General features: G+C 38.4%; 1 protein-coding gene across 5 annotated transcripts in view; it reads right to left on the bottom strand.

Annotated features, from left to right (window-relative positions):
- Positions 1-20,172, bottom strand: part of LOC101742530 (cubilin) — a 114,311-nt gene that overhangs the window by 21,009 nt on the left and 73,130 nt on the right. For 3 of the 5 annotated variants that reach the window (XM_038011585.2, XM_038011586.2, XM_038011588.2), the window contains exons 4-6: positions 13,091-13,159; positions 6,913-7,087; positions 5,010-5,036 (exon numbers count right to left, since the gene is read on the bottom strand). In XM_038011585.2, the coding sequence (XP_037867513.1) occupies positions 5,010-5,036; positions 6,913-7,087; positions 13,091-13,159 (271 nt within the window). The remainder of the gene's footprint in view (positions 1-5,009; positions 5,037-6,912; positions 7,088-13,090; positions 13,160-20,172) is intronic. The other 2 variants (XM_038011587.2, XM_062669154.1) reach the window with 1 other exon arrangement.

The following is a 20,172-nucleotide window of genomic DNA, read 5'->3' as shown; positions in this document are numbered from 1 at the left end:
TCTAACTTCTTTTTGTACACGTCGTAAAAAGGGTTCCAAGTGACACTGCAGTACTCCAGGGTGCTACGAACGTAAGAGTTGTATAGCAATATTTTTGTTTCCGGTCTAGTAAAGTCCCTGCTGTTCCGCAAAACAAAGCCGAGGGACTTGAAAGCCTTCGAGCAGATCTTCTCAATATGGACGTGAAATCTTAATTCTCGGTCAACTTCTACGCCGAGATCCCTAATACTATCGACCTCTTTTATGATGCTATGGTTTATAGTGTAGTTGTAGTAAGATCTAGTTTTTCTTCTGGAAAAATGAATTGAATAGCATTTGGCCGGATTGAGGTCCATATTGTTGCGTGAACACCATGAAACCAGGCGGTCAATGTCGTTCTGCAGGAATATCACATCCGACGCACAATTTACAACCCTGAAAATCTTTAAATCATCCGCAAACAGATAATGTCTGCAGTGGTGAAAGCAATCACCAATGTCATTTATAAATATATTAAAAAATAGAGGACCGAGATGGGATCCCTGTGGCACGCCAGAGGGTGTCGAGAAAGGGTCAGACAAAAAACCTGATGCTACGACCATTGATTGCCGGGCCGAGAGATACGATGAACACCAGCTCAGCAATGGCTCAGCGATGCCGTTATCAGAGAGCTTCTGCAAAAGGATTCTGTGATTCACGCGATCAAACGCTTTGCTAAAATCGGTGTACACAGCATCAACAGCCGAGCGCCTGTCGACCTCAACGGCAATTTCGTTAATGAAAGATGTCAGGTTTGTTGACGTAGATCTAGACTTCGTGAAACCGTGCTGATGAGGGCTGATTAGATTTTTGAAATGCCAAGCCAAAATCGGGTGGAGAAGCTGCTCGAAAATCTTTGCAAATACAGCAAGAATTGAAATAGGTCGGTAGTTCCTGATAAGATCCTTCGGGCCGTCCTTATGCAAAGGAACAATCAACGCCAGCTTCCAATCGCTTGGGAAAACACCGGTTATTAACGATTTGTTGTATATAAGACGCAACGGGTGAGCAAGTACTGTAGCGCATCTAGAAACAAATACTGCAGGAAGGCCATCCGAACCAGCTCCCTTATTCAGATCTAGTTTTTTTAAAGCTTTAAGTACCTGTGCGTCATCAAATTGGATAACCGACAAGTAATTATTTAATAATTTTGCAACGTGAGGGGCCGAGGAGGGTAAAGAACTACTGTTGTATACAGAAGAGAAGCTATGGGCAAAGAGATTGCAAATATCGTTGCCGTTCGAGGCACTCTTGTCCTCCAGAGTCATCCGTGCAGGGAAGAGGCTACCGTTCCTTCTTTTGCTCTTGATAAAAGACCAAAACAATTTGGGGTTGTATCGTAAGCTTGATTCGAGACGAGCAATGTAGTCTTTGTAGCATGTAACCATAAGGTGTTGGGCTCGCTTTTTAGCCAACTCGAAAGATAATTTATCCAAAGGGTTTTTATTGAATTTTTTAAGCTTGTTCCTATATTTTAGTTTTTCCTTAAGAAGTTTAATTAAGTCGCAAGAAAACCACGGAGGGTACTTCTTGCTTCTTGGTGAACGCTTCGGCACATGTTTCTCGATAACCATGCGAATATGTTTATAGAATACCAAAAGCATATCATCGACAGACGGACAAACTTCCAGTTCGGTGTCCCAGTCGACGTTTATTAAATCTCTGATGACGTTGTCGTAATCTGCTTTATAAAAATAGAGACGGTTATTGTTGTCCGGAATCAAATTGTTGTTACAATTTTTCCTACCACCATCAGATATGTTGAAAACAAAAGGTGGGTGGTAACGGTCAACCTTCGAAAGTGGATCGCTGCTTGTACATAAATTGATAATATTGGTTCTGTTACTGAGCACTAAATCCAAGACCTTGCCGTCACTGTTGAGCGTGTGGTTATATTGCTGTAATTTATTCATTGAGCAAAAATCAAGAAGCATATTAGGCAATAGGTGATTACTAGACTTACAGTTAAGAGACTGCATGTTATTAGTTACATTCCAGGCTATGCAAGAGAGATTAAAGTCACCGACAAATATGACGTTTTCAATTTTATTTTGTTCCAAGACTCTATTGGAATTAACCAAAAAGTCCTCAAGAACATCCTGCCTAAGGGGTGAGCGGAGGTAAACTGAGCATAGGTAGAAGTGCATTTGCTGACCTCTCTCATTAAAGCTTTTGATTCGTAACCAGATGTCTTCACAGTTCGATTCCAATTCTCGAAGCCGGCTGGAGATGTAGCATTTGGACACAGCCACAGCCACCCCACCCCCATCACTCTTACCATGAATATTGCTAGACTCCCCATCGCGTCTGTAAACTACATATCTGTCATCGAACAACTCAGAATCGAAGACGCTGCCGTCACACCATGTCTCAGTAATCACGACAATGTCGTAATTATCACAAGCAACCCTGCTAAAAAAGTCAGAAGTTTTGGTTCTCAATCCACGTACATTTTGGTAGTAGATTTGTATCATTAAAATATATAATATAATATAATAATATGTATGTATAATAAACTCGAATGCAAAAAAAAGTAAAAAAAGGATTAAATAAGTGACAAATCAATATAACTCAAAATAAAAAAAGTATAAAATAAATTGGGAATTAAGAAATTATTAAACACAAAACTATTAAACAAAGCTGAGCTGGAAGCCAAGCGATTGATCATTAAGTTAGCGACTTCAAGGTTTCCTCACTACGAGCATGCACGTACCCTGTAGTTTCACTCTTTCTGAGGAAGACCTTCCCGTCCCGGACCCAGACGAATTTATAATTCAGTTGGTGCGCCACGCGCCGGGCCGCGGCATGAAGCCGTTTAGTTTCCGGCGTGAGGTGCTCAGTTACGTAGATGGGATCCTTCTTATTGCCTCCGATACCAAGATGGCTAGTGTTGAGCTTATCTTTAGGGCTGTTACGGTTGTACTTGATTACCGACGCCAAAAAATTGTCACGCAGACGCCTGCTACCAAATTTCACTATGATCGACCTAGGTCGAGGACTTTTGTTGTTAAGTTTGGCAATTCTAGAGCAGTACTGAATATCAGGATCGGTCACTGGGCAGCTGATAATTCTACCCAACTGTTGAATGGTGTTCTGTAAATTTTCACCCTTGTGTTCCGGTACACACTGCACTTCCAAATTGTTAGAGCGCGAAAGATTTTCCAGCACGTGCAGGCGAAGAGACAGATCTTGGGACGTAGTTCGAAGTTTCTCGTTGTCTTTTTGAAGCACTGTAATTAAAGCCCTGTGTGACTCGTTTTCTTTCCTGAGTAAATCGTTCTGTGTGTGATTCGCGACAAGAGATTCCTCGAAGCCTATAAGTTTCGCCTGAATTGCATCCAACCGAGAGTTGAGCTTTCTATCGAGTTCCTGTCTTATTATTTCGCGAATACTTTCAGCAGAGACACAGGTGCAGCCGCTGTGCGGTCGCGTGCGTAAGGTAACGTTCTCGAACTCGAATCCCGGGGCGTCGCGCTGTGGTTGATGCTCCACTCCCGAGTCCTGCCTTTGGGTCGAGGTTCCGGTGCAGCGGACCGGTGTGTTTGTATTATCACCGGACTTCGGCTCCTTGCACTTACATGATGGACACACCCACGTTTCCCTCAACTCTTTAGATAAGGCGGTGTAATCTTGCCTACTAAAATTAATGCAGGTATAGTGGTATTTGTCCTCACAGCGAGAACAATGCATAAACGACACTCCTTTCAAAATATTAGGACAACCTGCGCATTTTGACTTATTCATTGCAAACAGCTGCTCAAGTAAACAAGCTCAATGTCCATTCAATTGAGAACTCAGTTGACTCACAAATCCAGCGCAGCTACAGCTCACAATCACTGGTAAACTTTTTCCTTCGCCGTTTCGTCTAAAAGGTCGGAAGCACCATACAAAAAGCAGCGTTTATGCGCTTGTTTTGATGTATCAGTATTGTATTGTACGATGTTGAAATTTTTAAATGAAATTACTGCTTGAAAACACTTAATCCAGAGTATTTGGAACACTGCACTGCGTTTATGGTAGTAAGCCACAGGTTTTGTACAAGTTCTAATCGAAAATATCGTAATTAAACACTAAAAAACTAATTAAGTACACGGAGCAAAGCAAAAAGGATGCTGACCGCGCGACGGTAGACGCGAATATCCTTGAGACCTTACTTGAGACTTGAGACCTTAGAACTTATATCTCAAGGCGGGTGGCGCATTTACGTTGTAGATGTCTTGGGCTCCAGTAAACACTTAACACCAGGTGGGCTGTGAGCTCGTCCACCCATCTAAGTAATAAAAAAAATACGATGAGCAAAGTTTTAAATATCAAATCTTGGCATGCTTCATACAACCGGCTCAACGTAATATAAGTTAGGGCAGCATTCTCTCAAGTACATACAGGTATATAGCTAAGGCAGCGGCTGTTAATGAACAACAATGATTACTACCATCAAGTGGACCTTGAGTTGGTCTACCCATCAAGTTCAAAAAAGGAATGTATGCAATACAGGAAATATGTGCAAGCGAACAGATGTAGTTATTCTCTTGGTCCAATTTTCCATCATTGGACATGAAATCCAATTTTCAATTATGTAGGAACAGTGCTATGGTATCGTTCGTGGGAGAAGGCATGACTGCTTCGCGGCAGAAATAGGTACACTGCGGGGAGTGGGGAGATGCGATGATATTAAAAATATTACGATATTTTATTACCCCATAATATTCGATTCCCAATCTGACTGCCCAATGTTAATTAGCTACATAATGGGTACATTTTTGAGAGTATCCACTGCGACACTACCCATTAGACAGCCCTAGTCTAGTGTTACCTAGTGTTGATTGAAATTGGCCCATAAATTGAGACAAAAAGTAAAAACTTAATTATTTAAAAATTGCCACCGTAATACAAAACGAGTACGCCTTTTAAGATATGGACCTGGAAAATTTGCTAGAAAAAAAAAGTTTTTTTTTGTGAATAGAGATAATTATAACTAAATTAATACTCACGCTGGTAACTCGCCAACTGCCGCTCCACTAGAATCAAAAAACAAAAGTTTAAACTAAACCAACATTACTCTAAAAAAAATTATTCAATAATTATTCATTATTATTAGTGCTTTTTTCATTTGTTTAAATCTGTTAACTTAAAACAGGAGTATAATAAGTTGATTAGTTATATTTGTTTTATTATATCTATACTAATATTATAAAGAGGAAAGATTTGTTTGTTTGTTTGTTTCGAATAGGCTCCGAAACTACTGGACCGATTTGAAAAATTCTTTTTCCATTAGAAGCCGACATTGTCCCTGATGAACATAGGCTACTTTTTTTTTTTTTTTACTTTTTTTTTTTGCTTTCATGTGTGTTTTAATGTTTCCGAAGCGAAGCGAGGGCGGGTCGCTAGTTGACAATAAAAAAGAAAGGAGGTTATTCGAAGTTGGCTTGAAGTATACCTACTTATATTTTCTTCAAATATTTTGTTTGATACCTTTTTTAATGTATTCCTATTTTACCTATAATAAAGCTAGGACTACAATCTAAATTATTGTATTTCCTTATATTGATCCTCAGAAATTATTGAAAATTCCAACTCGACGTCTGATCAGAAAATGTAATCAATATTAATTTAATTGAAGCGTGAACTTGTTTAACTCCATCGTGATTTATAACTCGATGAAACAACACTAAAAAGAGATAAACATATATAAACATCTAGAGGATTTAGCCTACGTGAGGCACATGAGTTGAATTTTTTTTTGGTAATAAAACCGATCGTCATATCCGACCCGATCTACTAGGCAACCCAAAGCCCCAGTTGCCCTAAACATGAATGACATCAGATCCCCTAGATACACTCTTGGCGCTTTTAGGCTCTTCAAGCAGTTCAAGAGTTCGATGTGCGAACTAGCTACAGACACAACCCACTGAGTTTCTCGCCGGATCTTCTCAGTGGGTCGCGATTCCGATCCAGTGGTAGATTCTGCGAAACACTGCTCTTACTAGGGCTAATGTTAGCAATTCTCTCAGATTGAGCCCGTGAGCTTACCTACCGGTCCGCGTGAGGTTAAAAACTTAGGCTACAATGAAATAGCTAGGAAAAAAATAATAGTTTAAGAAAACTAACAAAATACGCTTCCAAGAAAATCCAACTAAAAAAATAGAAAATAAATTTTAACAAATTTGAATTAAAAATAGTGTAAGAAAAAATGATTTCATTGTAAAAAAAGCGTGAAGTACTTTTCAGGATATTATCAAAATAACCCTTCTACTCATATCTGTTCATAAAATATTTATAACTACTGTTACCATGCACGCCACGCTTTTTTTTACAATAAAATCATTTTTTCTTACACTTACTTATTTATCATTTTTTAGTTGAATTTAAATATATTTTTTTTTTTAAATATTAATTGTCATCGCTCCTTAATAAGTACCTATACCAAATTTCGAGTTAATCCGACGTTTTAAAGGGGGTCAAAATCATGTTCAAAGATTTCGTTACATACTAACATACACACGACTGAAGCGTGTAAAAAAAGCGTCCTAAAATGCGTCTATTGGTTTTAATAACGATTCTGGTCCGAATCTGGATTATTCTTATACCTTTAAACGAGCAATTCTGATACTGTTTAATAATTTGAATCTCGGAAACGGCTCCAACGATTTTCATTAAATTTAGTATACAGGGGATTTCAGGGGGCGATAAATCGATCTACCTACGATTTATTTTCAGAAAATGTTGTTTTAAAAATATTCGTGTTTTCAATAATCAACTCTTCCCGACATCTATTGGCGAAATATAATACTATTTTTCTTAATTGAGGGCAACTAACCAAGAAGGCGTTATAAAAAAAAACCGAGCAAAGTACGGTCATCATCTAGTCTGGATTATTCTGGATAGTGCACTCACTCTGGAGGCTTGCCTCTGAGCTCGAACTTCCTGAACTCGACGAGCACGCGCTGCCCCGGCGCCGCCAGGAACGTGTAGAGGCACTGCCGGCTCTGGTTGTTCGAGTTCAGCAGCTCGGGGGCGTGGAAGGTCCCGTTGCTCGCCCCGCCTCGACTCACGAACGTACGGTCGCACTCTGGAACACACAGCACGACTATATTTAAGATGCAGCTCATAGGGTACATATTGGCGTGGCTGGGACAATGTTTTTTTTTTAGGATTGAAGGATTATTGGTGGCCCGGAGGCCTTTCCAGTTTCACCAGGATAGGTGGGCGAGCAAAGGCTCAGCCAGGCAGGGTGGGATTTGCTAACAGCTGCCCGAGCGCCTCCGAAGGAAACCTAAACTAACTCAAGAGCAGCTGCTTCGCGAATGAATCTACTACCGGATCGGAATCGCGACCCGCTGAGAATATCCGACGAGAAACTCAACGAGCTGATTCATGGGTTAGGTTGCACGTCGAACTCTTTGTCGAGTTCGACGAGTACAGTTACCGGGGTCCCTAAGCCTGCTCCTAGTGTTAGTGACAATGTTGTGACTTAAGACCAAATAACTATTATCCCCTGTCTTAAGTAAAACTAGATAATCATGTCGATCGATGCGATCATGCCGGGGTTTAAGTACCGCAGGCAGATTACATTGATACATTCTTTATACGTGCTCACGAATGTCTTTCGCGATGAAGAAATAACGTCCTGTAGTAAAAATACAAAGTTTCATGATTACTGATGATGGTAGAACTTCTTGTGAGGACAACATGGCTACCACCATTCCGACATTTTCTGCCGTGTAGCAATCATGCGTTTCAATTGAATAGTTATACAGTGGCTAAATAATAAAACTGAGTCACGACGAAACGTAGACGTAAACTGTAAGCCCTCCAGTCATTATAACCGTCAAGCTATTAAATTTCTCCACGCTGAAAATCAGTGAGCTGAATCACTTTCGCTAGTATATTTGATTTTAGCAACATCTATTGGTGTTTTACACATTATGGACCCTCCCGATCCATTAACGGTGCTTTTAGGTACCTCAAGCACCGGTCACCGTCCTCGCCGAGCCCGTCGTTTGCAACGAAGGGCCCCGCGAGTAAATTAACCCATAGACACAGCCCACTGAGTTTTGCGCCGGGTCTTCTCAGTGGGTCGCGTTTCCGATCCGGTGGTAGATTCTGCGAAGCATTGCTCTTGCTAGGGCCAGTGTTAGCAACACTCCGGTTTGAGCCCCGAGAGCTCACCTACATGTTCGGGTTACGCTGATATAGCCTCTCAAGGGTATCGCATAGGTAGGATAAAAAATAGCGGTTTTTTTTTGTCGTGAATGGAGCTTGTTTTCTCCTCACAGCAACTAACTAATCAAAACTTCAATCACAATCGTAAACATAGTAGATTTAGTTGTACCGTTCTCGCCCCAGTTTTGTACAAGAGAACCGTGGCAGGGAGCGTTTACCTAAATGTTCCGACGGCGCTAGACGCGGCCCGGAAACAAAACGCACTCAACGTTCGCCCTCGGCCGCACTCGTAATGTCGTCCCTATTGTTTCGTATTTTTAATTTCGTGCGATAAAAATATATTCGGCGCTATAAAAACACAGAGTTCTCATGGTATTCAATGTACGTATGTATGTTAGAATTTTATTGAATGGGGATTTTTTAAAATACATACAGTGAAGCGTTTTCTATATCTAATTCAATGTTATAAGCATTTCTATTCATTTGAAATTCGGAAAATTTCTATGAATATATTCTAAACTATTCAAGTCCGTTTTGTTCGGTGACATTATTAACACACATTAACACACATTAAATATAATATAAATATTTTACTAACAATCACGCCACGTTAACTGGTCCCGTGATAAGTTCGTAAAGAACTTGTGTTACAGGTACCAGATATCGGAAATAAATGTAAGATTTTTTATTATACACATACATATATTTAATATACATCCATAACCCTGGAAAAGACATTTATATTTATTATCACGCAAATATCTTCCCTTGGCGGGATTCGAACCAGCGACCCCCTAGTGTAGTGACCGTGTCACTTACCACTACACCAGACGGACGTTAATAATTTAATTAATAATATTATAGTTATTTATAGTATAATATAGTATATAGTTAATAATATTAATATTATTCCTGTCGTTTATTCTTAGCTGCTTACTTAGAATGATAAGTATTTTAGACGAGAAGTCTACAGCCTTGCTCAATGAGTTTTTCAATTAAGTAATAGCGTTTTTGGTAGTAAATGTGTAATAATGTAAGGTCTTCATGTAATGCTATATATAGTTTTTTTTTTTTTTTATATAATGAACCGCTTTTTTTTATGCATGCAGTCGGTACCTGTAATTGTGTTAGCATTTAGTGTGAAATCAATGTATATGATACCTGTAATGTTCTGTGCTGATGTATAACATGTTGGTACCCAATAAATAAAATAAAATAAGTCTATGTCATTTGTAAGTGTTCCATTTTTTTATATACTGTGCAATGCAAAACAATATCGGATATACGTAATCGATATTGGCGTCACTTCGTTAAATTCTAAAATTGCTGGAATAAAGAAGTCGAATGTTGAAACTTTGGTAGGTACTTACTTTTCAATTCATTCTCGTCCTAAAATTACGCGATGTTATCAACAAATGAGGTTCGTTTGCTTCTTGGAACGAAGTATGAAGAGGGTCTTCCGCAGTAGACAGCTGTGCTGACATTGCTGACGTCTATGAGTGACGATGACCATTTACCAAAAGATGGACCGTATACTCAGCTTGCCTACAACCTCATTAAAGAAACTATCTATAGTTTTACTATAGACTCAGTATCGGCGTTACGTTCAATTTGCTATTTGCTAAATTTTTATACGGTCAAAAGGAAACAGGACTGTGACCATAAACAAAAGAGTATAAATGCTTGTCTGTGTGTCAAATAGATGGTAGAGTATGTAATATTTGTATGTAATAGGTATTGTTTATGGATAATTAAAAAAAAATTGCATTCTGCACTCCTCTATATTCTCTACAAGTGTGGGAAATTTCATACTCCTACGTCCGCGCAATTTTCTTAAAAAGGGGTATAAAGTTTTTGCTTCGCGTATTAATATATAGATGTATAGACAATAAAGTATTTTTACGGCTTATGTTGAATTTATTATTGTCTTTTTCTTATTTCCGACGTGTGACCGTGTCGAAAACTAGACAATGTTCGTGGTCGGACGACAAAGGTGTCGTACGTCGATATTGTAAGATTTATGAAATTGTAAGATTCGTCGATATTGTAAGATTTATGAAATTCACTGGTGGTAGGACCTCTTGTGAGTCCGCACGGGTAGGTACCACCACCCCGCCTATTTCTGCCGTGAAGCAGTAATGCGTTTCGGTTTGAAGGGTGGGGTAACCGTTGTAACTATACTGAGACCTTAGAACTTATATCTCAAGGTGGGTGGCGCATTTACATTGTAGATGTCTATGGGCTCCAGTAACCACTTAACACCAGGTGGGCTGTGAGCTCGGCCACCCATCTAAGCAATAAAAAAAAATGTATTCAATTTCAATTTTAGTAACTATAATAGTATTCTAGTTTTACTTGCGTCTACATATGTCTATATATTGTGTGATGTGCGAAAACCGAAGTGAGTTTTTTAAATAGGAAAATAAAAATGTTAAAAGAAAATAAATATGATGCGATTTAAAAAAAATCACAGTGCGTTTATTTCAGTTGAAAATAATTGGCGCTATTTTTGTGACTACGACTTGCCCAATTCCTTTGGATCGAAGCGAAAGAATGTAAGTTAATTACGAACCACGCTGAGCCTGTCAGATGTTACTAACTAATTTCTTTACTCTTTCCAAGTTTTGTAATAAATCACTGTTCGAATAATTATTTAGTTGTTATTTTTTGTGAAATTTCTTTAACACTTTATACCACCGCCCTGCCTATTTCTGCCGTGAAGCAGCAATGCGTTTCGGTTCGAAGGGTGGGGCATCCGTTGTACTAAAAAACTGACACTCGGAACTTATGTCTCAAGGTAGATGACGGCATTTACGTTGTCCATGTCGTTGACCACTTAATGTAAGGTGGGCCGTGAACTCAAAACCAATTTTAAGAATAAAAAAATTAATAATAAATATTGAAATATGTTGTTTATACACTTAGCTATTATCAGCTGTCCTGTATTTTCAACCGAGTCACGTGACGGTCTCTCAGCGGGAAAAAAGGTGATAAGAAACATTCGCTAATCAAAAAATAAAGTGACATCTTTGTATGAAGAGCTAAGTGTTTAAATTTTAAGTACGGTTAAATCACACTCCAGTGTGCTAGTTTGCCTACGTTTGCCCCTAGGGGCGTTGTTCCAACTGCATACAAATTTGTGTTAACTTTTACGCTATCGAGAACGTTAAAAAATTCACACTAAGCACACAAGTGTCTCGATCGGTCGTAATGTTGACCCTTACCCCGCCCATGTCACCTCGGCGGGATCGGACCCTTGGGCGAGCGTACTGAGGAGTATTTCAGTAGGAAGGCCCTAAATTCCATCCCTTGGGCCCGCGAGTCCGCTCCCAACATCTGAGGACCGTCCAGTCCACATACCACGCGCGCCCCTACACGCGGGAACCTACAGGAGGTTCGGCCCCCGGCCCAAAAAAAATGCCTCTCTGTCGATTTAGATTGAAGCTTGTTGCCAATACTGGCTATTAAAAGTTTTTTCCGTCCGGAGAATGAAGCGTCAAGACGAGGCCGAGATTCGATTAACAAGTTCATTAAAACAGATTTACGCGATAAGTAGGTACCTATGAGTTAACTTAGATGAAATGAGGACCAGGTAGATTACCAAGTAAATTAATCACGATTCTGATTTGAAAAATGTTATGACAGGTGAATTTCAAAATTACTAAAGAAAACATATAACTAATATCTAATTTTATTATCTTCACTACATAACATACAGTATAAAACAAAGTCGCTTTCTCTGTCCCTATATCCCTATGTATGCTTAAATCTTTAAAAACTACGCAACGGATTTTGATGCGGTTTTTTTTAGTAGATAGAGTGATTAAAGAGGAAGGTTTATATGCATAATAACATCCATTAAATAGTGGAGAAATCAATAATAAATTACAGTTTCCGAAGCGAAGCGAAGGCGGGTTGCTAGTAATACTTATATTTTATATATATTTCTTCTATGCGTGTGTTTGTCACTGAACTCCTCTTAAACGGCTGGACCGATTTGAATGAATTTTTTGTATGCGTTTTGGTGGCTCCCTAGATGGTTTAGATTTACAAATCAGCCCAGCAGATGGCGCTGCAGACGGCATCTAGGCTATTTATGTATACTGCAACTAAGCGGCTGGATCGACTTGAATGAATTTTTGTGTATGCATTCATTCATTCATTTCATTGTGTATGCATGACAACGTCTGTCGGGTCCGCTAGTGTTTTATATAATTTGGCATGCGGGTTGCATTGTCTACAGGCTTTAATAATTATTTAATATAGTCGGGGTCGTTGACTCATGCAAAAAAAAAACACTGGAATATTTTGCAAGCGTAATAGGATCTACCTTGTGCGAGGCGGAGTGTGTACGAGATGGACAAACGCCAAATGAGAATATTTTCAATTTTCCAATAGGCATATCAAAATATTGACTGTGCAACGATATGTATCTTGAAAACTGCATTAATCAATTTATATGGAATTCTGGAATTAATTTTTACGCTCGGTTCGAGGGGTATACGTGCCGGGAAATAGCTTTGTGCTGCTTAATTAGCTTTCTTATTCGCCATAATAAGACCCCTAGTTCAACATTCGTGGCTTGGTTATGATTTTTTACCAATCGGTTTGAATAGTGAAACTTATTTGGTCGCGATGAAACGAAAAGAATAGCTGATCTTAATTTAATATTTCATCATCGTGCTATTAATATAATAAAGAGATATCGAATCAATTTAATAGCAAGTTTATTTTGCTTTTAATTGATTCGAATATTGAAACGATAGAAATGACCAAATAATTTTCACGACGCCCTCCCGTTCCAGACGCCATATTGTTTTTTTTTTACCCGATTTAAATGTTTACTTTTAATGAGGTCTTATTTGGCGTGTCTTAAGTTTTTTTTTAATGATGTATTTAATAGACGTACTTGGAAGTTTAGTGGGCGAGGCGTCAGCCAGCGTGGACTGACTCGAGAGCTCCGCCTCCCCAGCGACCGCTGCACAAAAATAACAACCAGTTATAATTTCATGAAAGTATTTCATATCTGATTTTTTATACTGCCGCAACCGTGTTTAATCTGTCTGTTTAATTTTTAATGCCTACAATTCTATTATTACTAAACGGCTCGACTTTGATCCGTTCGTTATAAAACTCACGATAGGCCAATCCGAAGATTTCCTAAAAGAATCATCGGAATCGCTCCAATTGTTTCTGAGTTTATAGAGAATTTATATACATAATATAATTTATGGATGAATAATATTGATGACCGAAAAGGCAAATTCAATATATAATTAAACATATACCTTCCACTGAGGACTCATACTACTATAATGCAAATTGAAGGAATTTTACACGAAAAAATTGAACCGGTGACTGGCGGTAGCCAGATTGTCGTCCGAATATAGCCAATCCTAAAGACAATAGCAAACACCTCTGCCTTCTCCACCTCTGCCTTCATTGGCAGTAAAAGAAGTCTACAAATTTGTACTAGGTTAACAAATAAATAAGATGGTTGGTATTCAGGATAAATAAAAACTCCTCATCGAAGCATAAATTATGAAGACATAAGTAGTCCCGAAACACGTCTTTCCTATTTTATTACAATATTTCCAAAGTTGCCAATTGGAAATAGAGAATGCAGAACAAAATAATTAAGATCAAGTTACGTAATATTTCCTCCGAGAATGAGTTCAGGTCCCAAAGTATGCTCAATGAAAAATTCCGTTCTAAGAAATTATGCGCTAGTTCAAAAACTATTTATCTACCTACACCTGCCTACAATGTACAGCTTTTTTATTATTATTGTTAAAAATACATTGAAAAATTACAAATTTAAATATTTATAACTTTCAAATGTTGAGTGTTGATAAAAATAGGCAATAACTTAACAATTCACAACCAGTTTCTTTTTTGTCTTTCGACCGATCTTGTTCTTTTTTTCAGTAATTGTTAAGGAGTTTTAGTGTTGTCAACGAAAAAATAACCCGATAAATATTTCTTTGTTCAAAGTATTGTGTAATGATTTTAAATATTTCCTGACTGAATAATAAATTCGTCTATGTTCTAAAGCAAGCTTGGATGTCGTTATTTTGTTAATTCAGTATTTCTTAAGTTAAACGTGTAAATAATGGAGGCTTATAGATCATTTAGCATCTCTACAAAAATGCACAGATGTGAGGAAAGATAGAAAGGTGCTTCATGTGGTTTCTCTTACAAAAAAGTCCACTGAAGTCTCAGTAAAAAAAACCCATATTACTGAGACTGTCTCATCCCACCTGCTCTCGTTAATTTAATTTCAACCCAATTGATTGATTATTGTTCTTACAACACTAAATATTTGTATGTGTATGTATATAAAGAAAGATTGAGGACTTTTATAAACTATATACACAATAGACTCACCAGAAGTCAATTGCTATACTTAAAAAAAGAACTATTTGAGAGCACCTAATGAAGGCTTATTTTAATAAAATTTAACTATAATTTTTAGAAAATATTTATATCCAGCCCCGTTCAATTTCGCTTGCCACTTGAGAAGTTAGGTTAAATCTAAATTCTAATCTAATTCGAACTGTGTAAGCTCCGTAGGAGGTCTGAGATGTTAAGCCAGTGACGTATATAGGGCAGTGGTTGAAGTTTCGCGCGAGAACTGGAGCTTGTTCGTTAAGTATTATTATGAATGTTGAAAACTAAATTCAAATAGTACCAGAGTATTACAGTATAATAGAATACTTAACAAATGTTCACGATTGACTTCCACGGTGAAGGAATAACATCGTGTAATAAAAACAAACCTGCAAAATTATAATTTGCGGTATTACTGGCGGTAGGACCTCTTGTGAGTCCGCACTGGTAGGTACCACCGCCCCGCATATTTCTGCCGTGAACCAGTAATGCGTTTCGGTTTGAAGGGTCGGGCAGCCGTTGTAACTATACTGAGACTTTAGAACTTATATCTAAAGGTGTGTGGCGCATTTACGTTGTAGATGTCTATGGGCTCCAGTAACCACTTACCACCAGGTGGGCTGTGGGCTCGTCCATAAGCCTAAGCAATAAAAAAAAATTACGAGCTTTTCGAAATTTTGTATTCTTCTTTCTCTTCTTTTTCTTTTCTTAAATAGACTAATGGACTCACAAGCCACATTATGTTGAGTAGGTAGTACCTAACCTGACCCGCGTTTCGTCTCGGGCGAGAAACGGAATTCAGTCAGTAGTTATTCAGAGTTCGACATACTCCGGTCTTATCCCAAATCTGCTGGATATCGATAAATTGGAAAAAGTAAAGTGAAAATAGTAAACAATCTATACTAGTATACAAAATCTACAGTGGTATTTACGGATGTTCCATTATAACTACTGAACCGTGCATCCGATTGACTTGAAACTTGGTATCCATGTAGCAAATACATGTACTTAATGGATAGGCTAATATTTATATGAGTGTTGGACTCCCTAATAATAATGACAATAAATAATAATGCTAATTTTAATTGCTCAGCGAAGCGGCCGAGTACCGCTAGTAATCTTATAAAATTAATTCTTCATCTTATTTTATGATTCTTTTTTTCTGAAACCATGTTTATATCAAAACAAATCAAAAAAAAATTTATTCAACATAAATGAAAGTAGTTTTTTTTCGATTCGAGCCAATTATCTCAGTGATCTATCAAAATACATGGGCCATCGTTCAATAGTCCGTGTAGCCGGCGGCGAATGTGTTTAAAGCCATACCAAATTTTGTTAGCGCACGAAGCATGAGCTCCCAAATTGAAATTGTTTTGGAAAATAATAGTTATGTCGGAAAGTTGCTACAGGAGTGTAGATAAAGTAAACTAAGCCGTATATTCAGACTTATCGGTTCTTTTGGTAGCAACATAACTAATATAGTTACCTCCCATTGGTATGTAACTATAAATGTATATGACACAGGTTGGTGTTTGTTTTAAGTTGTCTATAGCTCACTGCGCCTTCCAAAATTTTACATTAAAACTTTTTTTTTAAAAGACATGAAAAGAAAGAGGTACTACGAAAAATTGTCATTTTGCTATTGAAAAATATTCTAGTTGATATATATTTTTTTTCCTACCTAAGCTGATAGCCTTGAGAGGCTATTTCAGCGTAACCTTAGCTATTAAGCTCAAACCGGAGTGATGCTAACACTGACCCTTGCAAGGGCAGTGCTCCGCAGAATCTACCACCGGATCGGAAACACGACCAACTGAAAAGATCCGGCGAGAAACTCAGTGGGCTGTGTCTATGGGCTAATTCGCCCGTCGAGCCCTTCGTCGTAAGCGACGGGTTCGACGAGGACGGTGACCAGTGCTTGTGGTACCTAAAAGCACCGTTAATGGATCGGGAGGATGCGTAATGACGTGATGATATAATGTTAAGTACTCGTTCAAAGCGAATTAGAATGGTAACATTCACTTATTGGTATAAATGGCATGCCTTGTCAGGCAAGGAAGAGTGTATGGCATGAAACCGCGCGGCGGGTCCTTAATGCGGTGAGCCAACCAAATCAGGACTTCTTTCTTTTGTTGCTATGATGGACGACCTCACGGCTAACCTGGTGCTAAATAGTCACCGGAACCCTTAGATATCGACAACATAACTACTGCCACCCACCTTGAGGACCAGGACAAAAACTGTACCGCCCTTCAAACCGAAACGCGTCACTGCCTCACGGCAGAAATAGGCAGGGTGGTGGTACCTACCCCTGCGAACTCAAAAGGTCCTACCACCAGTAAGGTGAAGTAGAAACCACCATAAGTTGAAAAAAAAAGAAGCGATTAGACCGCCTATTGTGCAATTATACTTGCCTGTTCACTCTTTGTCAAATTATCTCTCTCTCTTTCTCTCCCTACTTTTTGTATACAATTAAACTTCCTATAAAACCGCTTCGGCTTCGAAAGCACAATACAGATTCCGGTTAACATACATGAGTCCGTCGGACTTAAGCATCCTGTTGCTCTACTCTGTGGCGTGCGACTATATACGAGTATATGCTTTCCTACGTCAATATCAGCTTCTATATCTACTCTTAAGCTTTATACTTTGGGAGGCTTAACGACGGAAGGGAAGATCTTCCACCGAGCGGGTGATATTTGCTCGGTGGACCGACGGTCCTAATGTTGTTCTTCGGAACTTGTATATATGCAAGCTTATCTTGAAAATGTCGTAAGCGAGATTCAGGCAACTGTCAAATATCTTGCATTGTATAATGGCTACTCGCCACAATACATTTTCTTTCAAATTATTGTGCCAGCTTAGCTGAAGATAGGTGGGAATCCAGAGATTAAAGCATAACTTAAAAGCATAAAACGAATAAATTTTCACCTGTTCAATAGTCAAGTGTGACACGAAATACAAACAATAGGTTCGAATTCCATTCCCACTCGAAATTGGTAGCTTTGTTAAAGATGTTTGATAATTGGGGTTTGGATGTAACTTGTTGTAAAATGTTCTTATCTCGGTTATGTTTATGGCACAGAGAAAACAGCAGAAAACACTAGAATGTCAATTTATTTTTGTTAACTCACTTTCAAATTTCGGAGAAACCTTTTAGTGATGAGTAGGTTTACGATAACATCGCATAGACACTATGTTAATTGCATTAATAACGTCGAAGTAAGGTTCATCTCGGAGCCACTACGTTCATTCTAACCACGTTTCATTTATCTGGTTCGAAACCTTTTCACTGGTGGTAGGACCTCTTGTGAGTCCGCGCGGGTGGGTACCACCACCCTGCCTATTTCTGCCGTGAAGCAGTAATGCGTTTCGGTTTGAAGGGTGGGGCAGCCGTTGTAACTATACTTGAGACCTTAGAACTTGTATCTCAAGGTGGGTGGCGCATTTACGTTGTGAATGTCTATGGGCTCCAGTAACCACTTAACACCAGGTGGGCTGTGAGCTCGTCCACTCATCTAAACAATAAAAAAAAATACATTTCCTCGGTGTTTTCTGAACGTTACGACATGCCTTTCTTTAAGTACATCTTTAACTATCTGTTATATATATTTTACGTACGCCATAAGCCGCCAGTTCGACATTTGCTAACTTTTACTGGTGGTAGGACCTCTTGTGAATCCGCACGGGTACCTACCACCACCCTGCCTATTTCTGCCGCGAAGCAGTAATGCGTAACTATACTGACCTTAGAACTTATATCTCAAGGTGGGTGGCGCATTTACGTTGTAGATATCTATGGCCTCCAGTAACCACTTAACATCAGGTGGGCTGTGAGCTCGTTCACCCATCTAAGCAATAAAAAAATAAAAAAGACAATACGAATATTTTTGTATGATCCAAAGTTCATACAAAAATTAATAAAGTAGTGCTTTATATTTTATTGATTTTTCACCACTCTCACTACTCATCATCGTCATCATCTTAGGCTTTACAGCCCAGTGGGCCTTCGCCTGTCCCAGTATGTCTCTCCAGACTGCTCTGTTCAGGGCTTTCTCCTTCAAGTTCTTGACACCGATAACTTTGAGGTCGTGCTCTACGCTATCTAACAACCGGAGTTTGAACCTGCCAAGACTTCTGCGGTCTTCTGGTTTGCCATATTGCTCTGTGGTGATAATAATCTATATCTTATACCTTTAAACGAGCAATTCTTGTACATATATGAATAATCTGAATCTCGGAAACGGCTCCAACGATTTTCATAAAATTTAGTATACAGGGGATTTCGGGGGCGATAAATCGATCTAGCTACGATTTATTTTCAGAAAATGTTTTTTTTATTCGTGTTTTCAATAATCAACTTTATAACTCTTCCCGACATCTATTGGCGAATAATAATACTATTTTCCTTAATTGAGGGCAACTAACCGCTTTAAAGACACAACAAGATGGCGTTATTAAAAAAAAGCTCGGTCATCATCTAGTAATTATAAATACCTGAAGCAGAAATTTTGTACCCTGTTTTGAAGAAAATTGCGCGGACGAAGGAGTATCAAATTTCGCGTACATAAAGAGAATATAGAGAAGGAGTGCAAAATTTTTTTCAATTATGTACAAAAAGTACACAGATTAAATCAATTAAGGAATACCACACACACTACCGTGTATTTCGCACACACACGTATGCATACTATTTGTTTATTGTCAAACTTTTCTTATTGGTTATAGTCTGTGGTCAAATTGAGAACAGATTAAATATTGTTTGTCTTTATTAATATTTGTCTGAAGTGTAGTCATTGCGAAATCTGTGATTGTATAAGTTATATAGTCTTTAAATAGATAATAGTCTTTTATATAATAGAATAATAATAGTGTACAAACTTATAATTTCAGTTAATTATAGTGGAATGTTGACTACCGGGGGACCACTAGTACCTATTAATAGCTACAACTCACGCACGGCCTTTCGACTACAAATTAAGATTCCCTGTATTATGGGCACCAGAGACTGGCATACGTACTTACATACGTGTAAATATCCTCATATATAATATATAATAAACGCCCGGACAAAGAGCAAACAAACCTGTTCATAACACGGATGTTTTCCCGGTGCGGAAATCGAACTCGCGACCCTCGACGCAACAGTCAGGGGCGATAACTACAGCACTATTAAGTCAGTCTATTCTTCGCAATGAAAATCACAATATCTATACTAATATATAAATCTACAGCGGTTTTTAAGGATGTTTCGTTATAACTACTGAACCGTGCATCCGATTGACTTGAAACTTGGTATCCATGTAGAAAATACATGTACTTAATGGAATGTTGGACTCCCTAATAATAATGACAATAAATAATAATGTTAATTTTAAATGCCCAGCGAAGCGGCCGAGTACGGCTAGTCGTTTAATAAAAACCAAACCCGCAAAATTTAGAAACCTTTTTTTTTGTTTTCATTTTATTGCAACTAAATTCCCAATAAATAACAAAATGTACTCGTTACACAAACTTTACTTGGTCGTGACAAAAATCTACAATACTAATATCCAAAATACTAATTAGTTTAAGCGGATCGAAGTTGTTCTACGACGCGAC

Source organism: Bombyx mori, chromosome 6, assembly GCF_030269925.1.
Source record: "Bombyx mori chromosome 6, ASM3026992v2".
Lineage (NCBI taxonomy): Eukaryota > Metazoa > Arthropoda > Insecta > Lepidoptera > Bombycidae > Bombyx > Bombyx mori.
This window is presented reverse-complemented; position numbering and strand designations above follow the sequence as displayed.